The sequence below is a fragment of the Amblyomma americanum genome, chromosome 4, assembly GCF_052857255.1.
Source record: "Amblyomma americanum isolate KBUSLIRL-KWMA chromosome 4, ASM5285725v1, whole genome shotgun sequence".
NCBI lineage: Eukaryota > Metazoa > Arthropoda > Arachnida > Ixodida > Ixodidae > Amblyomma > Amblyomma americanum.
The window spans coordinates 112,062,576-112,070,392 of record NC_135500.1 but is presented as its reverse complement, the minus strand read 5'-3'; the positions used below and the strand labels follow the sequence as shown (position 1 = coordinate 112,070,392).

The window sequence follows — 7,817 nt, the reverse complement described above, 5'->3', positions numbered from 1 at the left end:
TTGCAGCTGCTGCAGTCCGCAGGATATCCGGAATGTTAAACCACTTAGTGGTGATGCACTGTAACTTTGGAGCAAGTAAACCAGTACATAGTGATAGGGCATTCAGCTGCGCATTGTTTATAATCATTTAGATTGTTTTTAGGGACCCATCATAAATCTATGATAAAGGAACTTGAAGCATTATTCAGAAAATTATTACTTTAGAGTCGTTTTTTTTTTTGACCGCCTGCCATACGCTGTTACTATCTGGGACATGAAATATGACAACTGGCTAGCAGCGTTTTTATGCTGTTCTTGTAACACATCTGGCATATTCAAATATTAATGGGAAAAACAGCAGGCGGGAAAACTACTTTTCAGGATATTTCGTTCCATTTCTGTCCCGTTTACTCATAACTTGAACTCACCCTCATAAGCATTCCTCCCAAATCAGCGTCGTGGTCTGCCTTCTGTTTCCACCCACCTGTTGATGTCACTTCTCACTCAAGGCTCGGGTCGCTTTGCGCCGCTCTCGCAGCCCACACCAAAGAAGGAAGCCGCTGAGGACAGCAGAAGTGCGTTCCTAGACGCACTGGTCTACTGCAATCAGCAAGTGGGCTTTGACCCGGTGTTCACCTTCGAGCTCACCGGGAACGACACTGTGACCGTGCTCCCCACGGAGGTGGTGCCCGACTGGATTCACACTAGGGGACAGTGGACGGCACTGGGCACTTACAACGACACCATGCGCCAGGTGTGCCGCCACTTCAGTGATGAGCGCAGCTTGTGCGACGCGGAGGTGGACGACTTCGGCCGTGTCGACGCCAGCGTTAGCGAGGCTCTGACGGTGCTGTTCAGGGAAGATGTTGGGCCGCCGATGAACCGGAGCTTGTTCGAGGAAGCTGGTTCTGCGAAGCCCTTCAGCGCATGGGCCACGCTGTTCTCACGGCTACTGAACGTTTCCCAAGAGATGCTACGCGCACCAACCACAAGGTCCGAGCCCAAAGGAGTAGTCAGGGCGCGGATCGCTGTACTTTTGGAGCACTTTCTTTTCCGAAGCAACCAGAACTAACGCACGGCTTGCAAAAGTGGGCAGTTATCATACGCTTATTGGTCTATCATAAGATCTGGAGGTTCCCTGCTGGCCTTTCGAGTTTTTGTCCTGTAGCGACGAGAAGTTTATACTGCGTATAGACATGACTTCAGACTCGCGAACGCTAGTTCCGATTGGTCCGATTGCTGTTTTCGACCTGGCTGCGTCATTGTGGTTCTATGACATAAAGTAGATGAGTCCGAAAGAAGGAAGGACTCCCCGCTCCACTAATGTACCGCGGGTACGTATGACAGCGCGATCACCTGGTTCCCCATATTCTTCCTGCAAACTCTGCGGGGTGTGAGGGGTGGGGGAGGGCACAACCAACTTTAATGGCCGCCGTCGTAGATTCGAGAAACCGAATCTATGCTGCCATTTCGTCCCCTGACGTCATATTCACGTAGTTCCACCTCTATCCATCATATTGGACCGTGACGTTATCATTGGCACGCGGCAGGTGGTTGTTTCTAGAAGGCTATTGTAAATAGCGCTGCAAGTCTCAATGCGAGATTCGCTGTTTTCTAGTTGCAGCCACAGATGGCGTTTTGATCTGAGGGTGGTAGGGGACCTCAAGAAATCTCGAAACGTGATGAGTAGTTGCTGCCACAGATGGCGCTGTGATCAAGGGTAGTAGCAGGCTCCACGAAATCTGAAAATGTAAAAGCTAACGCTCTTAAAAGTTCTCTATTGGCTGCCAGGGGTTGTGTGCCTCACGCCAGTTTGCTGTTTGATACGCGCAGGATGTCCCTTAATTGGTTGCTCATTGGGTGGTTCCTCTAGATTTTAAATAACGGATGAGTAACAATGTAAATGTTTGTAGTTGTGTTTAATCAGTATAGGACTGATATACTCACACTGAAGCCCGATACTCTTAAAACAGGCATAATTTTGAATTCTGCCGCTTTTCAGATTCATTAAAAGCAGCCGAAATCTGTTTGGTGCTGAATTTCTGACCCTGCATAATTACTTTGACTCGCACATTTGCGCGTAGAGCATTGTCAAGGACTGGTTGTGCGCATTCAGCAAAATTTGGCGTAATCAACCGATACAGTTTGAGTGCATTCAGTGCATAGGCGATCTATAAAATGATGGAGTTCGACGCTTATAATTGCTGTTGTGATGCATTTGCTACGCTCTCCTTTTTTGTGCTGTCGAGGAGCGCAGAAGAGCTGACGTGAGCCATTTCTGCTGTTCTGCTTTTATTGGAAGCCGCAGTGAATCTGTGGATCTCGTGTTCGGCTCTGAAGGCCAACAACGTGGTATCAATCCCCGGCTTCGGCGGCCGCATTTCTATGGAATGCCGAAACGCTCTTGTGCTGCTTGATTTTGATGCACGTTGAGGGGCACTACGAGATCGCACTTAATCAACAGCCCTCCCCTACCGTGTTCCTCATAGCCGACGTGCGGCTTCAGGAAGTTAAATCCCACATACCTACCATACTTACGCCGGAGCAGTACTTTAGCGTCATGATTACGAAGCCAACAAACAAGTCATTTTTGTGCCTCGGCGAAAGGTTCGACGTGAAGGACCCGACCTTCTTCCGCGCTGTGAACGGGGCCCTCAAAGCGTTCAGCGAAGAGCAGATGGTGCTGTACCTGGCGTGGACGGCGATATTCAGGCTGGGACCCCTGTTCAGCGCCAAGGTCTCGGACATGATAGCCGGCGGCTCACGCACTTCTTACGCTGGCAGGAGCACCGAGGCCCGCTGCCTCCTCTTCATGGAGAAGGTGCTGGGCCACGGCATGCCTGCCTCCTTCGTGCAGCTGAACGTCGCGGATGAGGCAAGCAGTATTCCTTCGGCATTCAAACGAGACCGCAGGACTAAGTGGCATTATTCTGGTAGGAACAAAGCTTTACAAAAAGAAGCCGCAGTATGGATGCTCACCACATCTCGTTGAAGTTGAGCGTGTGATGGAATCCTGTCTGGCCGGGAGCGTACATTTGAAAGATAAGAGACACCGCTCAGTGAAAAAAGATTCGAAAAAAGAACGAACCTTTTTTTCACTGGTCGGCGTCTCTTATTTCTCAAAACCACATCTCGTGGTAGTGATCGAGCTCCGTCCCTGGAATGTTCGCAAAAGAAAGTACTGTTAAAAATTGTTTTTATCTAGTGATACACTATCAGAACTTCTAATAGCGATCAATTTCAAGACGATCATCGTCATTATCATTATCAGGCGCATTATACCAAAACCGTTAAAAGGATATCTCTGAATGCTATTTAATCAGCATATTATCCTTCTACTGCGGTCACCCTTTCCCGGCAAGTCCAGTGTCATTTTTCCACCTTTTTTCCACACTTATATACGTTTTTCTTCTCTTGATATCGTATGTGCCAGGCTCACAGACCACTATATTTTTTTTAAATTCTTTTCTGTTCCCATTCAACCTGACTTTTCATTTACGGCGCAATGGGTGAGTAGGATAGAGCAATCAATTCGTGATAGTACTGGTTACTAGGGAGATACGACCGAATCTGCGCAGTGCTGAAGGACATCAAGCGGGGATGTTTGACACCCTCTGACCGCGTTCTATCTGAGCCTCATGCCAAATATTTGTCTGTAGCTTTAGTCATTGAGCATGTGCAGGAGCCGAAGTCGTCGCGAAGCGAGAAAAGAAAAAGAAAATACGTGCACACCGCTCATACGGCGCCATCATTGCTTTGTTTGAGGGCAGTGTTCACACCTGAGAGTAAGCCTGCTCTTTTGTGAACCATTTGGAGCGTAAACACGTATTGTATTAATCAACGGAAGTGTTCCCCCTGCGGTCGGCGCCAAGCGACATTATAGGGCAACGGGCAGGCCACCCCCGCGTACTTGCCCAAAAAACTAGTTCCTCATTGTAGAGCAGGGATGCTGGAAATCACTTATGAACTTTCACTTCTCCGTGTAAATACAATTAGTGTCGGTATTATTGCCCCAATCTTAGAAATAACACAAAGAAGCGCAAGAAAGACTATTTTACTCGTGTATTATGTCAGAAGGCGCGTGTATCAGGTGAAGTAAGAGCATTTTGCGAAGTGTTTACCTGGACCCGCAGGTATACTGAGGATACGTTGTAGGTCTAAGATTCTTGTTCTGTTAAACTTCTTTACAGTGGAATGTACTGCGAAATTTGCCACAGCTTTGTATGGGTACAGACCATCGCTATCAGAATTTCCGGGTTTGAGTTCCTGCCGTTAACATAACGTCTAGCACATATATTAAAAATATCACTTGTTTCCTACTTCCCCATGACACTTTTCTCATCGGTGCGTTAAGTCTGCCACCGATACACTTAGTTTCAAACACGTAGAAGTCTTAATGTCAGGGGTTTCGCCTTCACAGGCGATAAGAGCAAGGTGTCGGGCTAGTTGGTACTGCATACCTATATGCCTGTATCTGTATTTCCCTTCATCCTTCGTCTTGATCTTAGCGTAGTTGTTTTTTTTAGGTTCACAGGACAAACAAAAAGATTACTACCAAACACTTGCTTTGGCGCGGGGACCCCACTGATCTACGCAGCGCTCCATCGCTCTTTTCACTTTCGCGAAACGCTCAGGCTCAGGAGGACATCCGGCGCATCACCAAAAACATCGACTACCTCCTCAACCTAACGCTGAGCAGGATGGTCACCAACGGCTCCATGTCTCGAGACTTCTCAAAGTTCGCCCATCGCGCCCACCTTTTCGGAGACGCGGGCCGCTTCGCCAGCGCCGCCGAGCTGATGCAGGCCGCCTCTGACGCCCTACCAGAGATGGGCGACTCGGTGCTCACCAACTACCGGCGCACCATGGCATTTCAGAGGGCGCTGCGGCCGGGAGCATGCTACACGCCTAGGCTGGGGCGGGCAAACTACTACCGCTTCTACGACAGCGGCTGCCGGTCGCTGGTCGTGTCGCCCATCGCAGCGACGCTACCCATCTACGACGACCAGACCAGCTCGGGGCTGCGGTATGGGGCCATCGGCTCCCTGCTGGCCGAGGCTCTCTTCGAGGCGTTCTACGAGAATCGCGACGGTCTGGGTGCTACGCAACGGGAGAAGGTCAACGGCATTCGAACCTGCATCGAACGCTCCATTTTTAAGGTGAAATGCCTCGGCTAACGTCCTACTACTAGGTTCGTTATGCGCTGTTCCTTTCGAATTTCTTACGTACACGGCTAAACACGAGGTCGCAGGTTCCAAATCCCGGAGCCAGTGGGCACATTATTAAGCCTAAATCAAAACTCCTTTGTCTGCTGTACTACGTGAAAACTCGTGAGACAAACCACAGGCATGAAATCTAATTCGAAGTTTTTCATTATTTCGTTCCATTTTCCGCCTTTTTTCACTCAGTTCTTCAACCCAGGCGTTATGACGTTGTGCAGGGTGTGATTGTCGCAGTTTCAGTCGGCAATAAAAAAACGACAATTACGGCCTTCCTTTCGTCATGGCAAAGTCGCACTTACTATTTACTACGCTGCCCGTTCGCGCGTCTGCTTGACTGTGCAAGGTCAGTTCTCGACTACGACGGCAGCGACCTAATTTTGATGGAGCTGAGGTGCAAGATTTTTTGTATTTGGAGATCTGAGCCCATCGCCGACTTCAGTTGCTAGAAATTAGCCTGGAAGCCTATACTACTCAGTCCCTTCTGGTCTTTTGTTCGCCTCTCGCATTGAAACGAAGTAAGAATTCTTATTCGATTCCATACTTACTCCTTGCTTTCGCCTCCTAACATGCCATTATAGATCTTCACTCGTGATCGTGAAGTTCGTGTTTCATGCCTTGAATAATTCTAATTGGAGCACCAGGCCATATAACTATCGGAGCTGGAACCGAATCACTTTTTTTTTTGCGGCAAGCGTTGATAAATGCCGCAAACCTATGGTTAAAGGCACAATGCCGATTTAGTACCGCAACTTATCTGAACACGTATCTAGAAAACGTGCAGCCCATTTGTCGACCACTGTCAACAGAAAATAACTGATCTCAGAAAGTCTCGAAAGCAACAGTAATGCTGTTTTAATTGGTCTCCTGTAAAGCAAAAGGGATTCCTTGCTATTTCAAGCAAACGTAAATAAACGCAAATATCAATCAGGCAACTTCTCAGCATTCGAGAATTGCGAACTCTTTGAAAGTTGCAGGGGGAAAAACTAGCAAAAAGGAACGTAAAATCCATGATTGCATATTTTTTCCAAATCCTTGGCATCTCGTAAACCACGTTTACATATGCTCGAGGACGACTGCATACATACCTTGACGCCCAAATAGTTCACGCTATTACTTCGATGAATAAGGTTTTCGGCAGGGAGGGGTTTGGAAAAATATTCTTTCAATAAGCACCCTGTAAAACATGCAAATTTGCTCATTGTTACTACTGCCTCTTTGTGTCAGCCTATTACACTTTCCTATTTGGCAAAGGCGTCAAGAATAGTTGCTAGATCAGGCAACGCCATTTTTATAATGTAAACAGCTGTACAAGGTAATGCATAGACACAGCTAAAAGTGCTGAAATATCGCAAACTCGACACTACCATTCAAGATGCGAGAGCGGACCCTTTCGAGTGGCAAGAAGATCCAATCGTTGTTGGAGAGTCAACAGAAATCTGCCCCCGCAAGGCCGGTTTGCCCGTAAAACCGGCGACTGGGATTCGCCGACAATCCTGTGGGGAAGTTCTAATTGAGTATGCGCTCTGCTGTATGAAGCGAGAAATGTCACATCAGACCGCACCAGTGAAGTTTGTATTGAACAATGTCTTAAAAGCGATATTTGGAGTATGTCTTCCCGTCGTCGTTGATACGTATGCGTCGAAAGGTTTAGAACATTGCGTGCAAAGCCTGGGCCCTCCTACGCAGAATCCTCTAGATTGAGCGCAATGTGATATTAGTTTTAGATGTAGGGCGCGCTAAGAAAGTTTCGTACTGTTGCTATGCTTCTTTGTCGTGTAACAATTATATCTACGTGCACCGCTTGCATCCGGCGTATACAAGGTGGACACCGTGGAGAACATGGAGGAGGCCTTTTTGCTCTACGGCGGCACCGTAGCCCTGTGGGATGCCTACCGCTCCGAGGTGTACCTTCACGACCGGCGGCTCCCGGAGCTCGAAGAGTACTCGGAGGACATGCTGTTCTTCATCGCTTTCTGCTTCATCCAGTGCGGAGGCAGTGCTATGCCTCGCGACACGCTGTGCAACATACCCCTGAAGAGCTCCGGCTACTTCGCCGACACTTTTTCCTGCCCACTGGGGAGCGCCATGAACCTCGGAAATCGGTGCGGACTTTACTGAGCGTGCCTCCGTAAGTGGAGGCTCATGGACTCAGGTGAATCGCTGTCAAACTCCACGATTATCATTAACCATGTACTGAACCTGCTGCGTTATTAGCGCTCCTTTTGCTGCACGAAAGCTATAGGCACGTACATGCAAAAGCCATTGTGCCAATGCTTCTCATTGAGATGGCCTATATTCGCTGCCTAAAGGATTTCCCGTCACTTCGAAGTAAATTTCCCCGATATACAACGTACAGAGCGCAACATTTTGGACGAAGTGCTGGTTGATTGTCCCAAACTTGTTGGCACTGCGAGTTTATTTATTTCCTGGTTTGGCGTCACACTGAGACTGCCCAGTGAAGTGTGGATATTCTCAGGATAGCGTAAATTTTAGTTCTGTGCTTATAGGAATGCGCAGGGGCGGCTTGTCGAAATAATTAAAGAAGCGAAAGCAGCGCATAAGCTGTAATGACGTCGGTTACAATATTCCTGGCTGTGTTTTATTCCTGTCAGTGGT

At 48.1% G+C, this 7,817-nt stretch overlaps 1 protein-coding gene across 1 annotated transcript; it reads left to right on the top strand.

Moving 5' to 3' along the window:
* The first annotated feature begins 2,539 nt into the window (after positions 1–2,539).
* LOC144129758 (uncharacterized) lies at positions 2,540–7,551 on the top strand. Its single transcript, XM_077663837.1, has 3 exons — positions 2,540–2,854; positions 4,614–5,138; positions 7,023–7,551. Exons 1-3 carry the CDS (start codon positions 2,540–2,542, stop codon positions 7,317–7,319), a joined length of 1,137 nt encoding a protein of 378 aa, XP_077519963.1. The 3' UTR covers positions 7,320–7,551.
* Positions 7,552–7,817: the final 266 nt, after the last annotated feature.

Excerpts from the sequence above, each read along its gene's own strand:
- LOC144129758 (XM_077663837.1), top strand. The coding sequence starts at position 2,540 with ATGATTACGAAGCCAACAAACAAGTCATTTTTGTGCCTCGGCGAAAGG. Across the intron at positions 2,855-4,613 it reads AGCTGAACGTCGCGGATGAG|GCTCAGGAGGACATCCGGCG; the intron begins GCAAGCAGTATT and ends CGAAACGCTCAG. Across the intron at positions 5,139-7,022 it reads TCGAACGCTCCATTTTTAAG|GTGGACACCGTGGAGAACAT; the intron begins GTGAAATGCCTC and ends GGCGTATACAAG.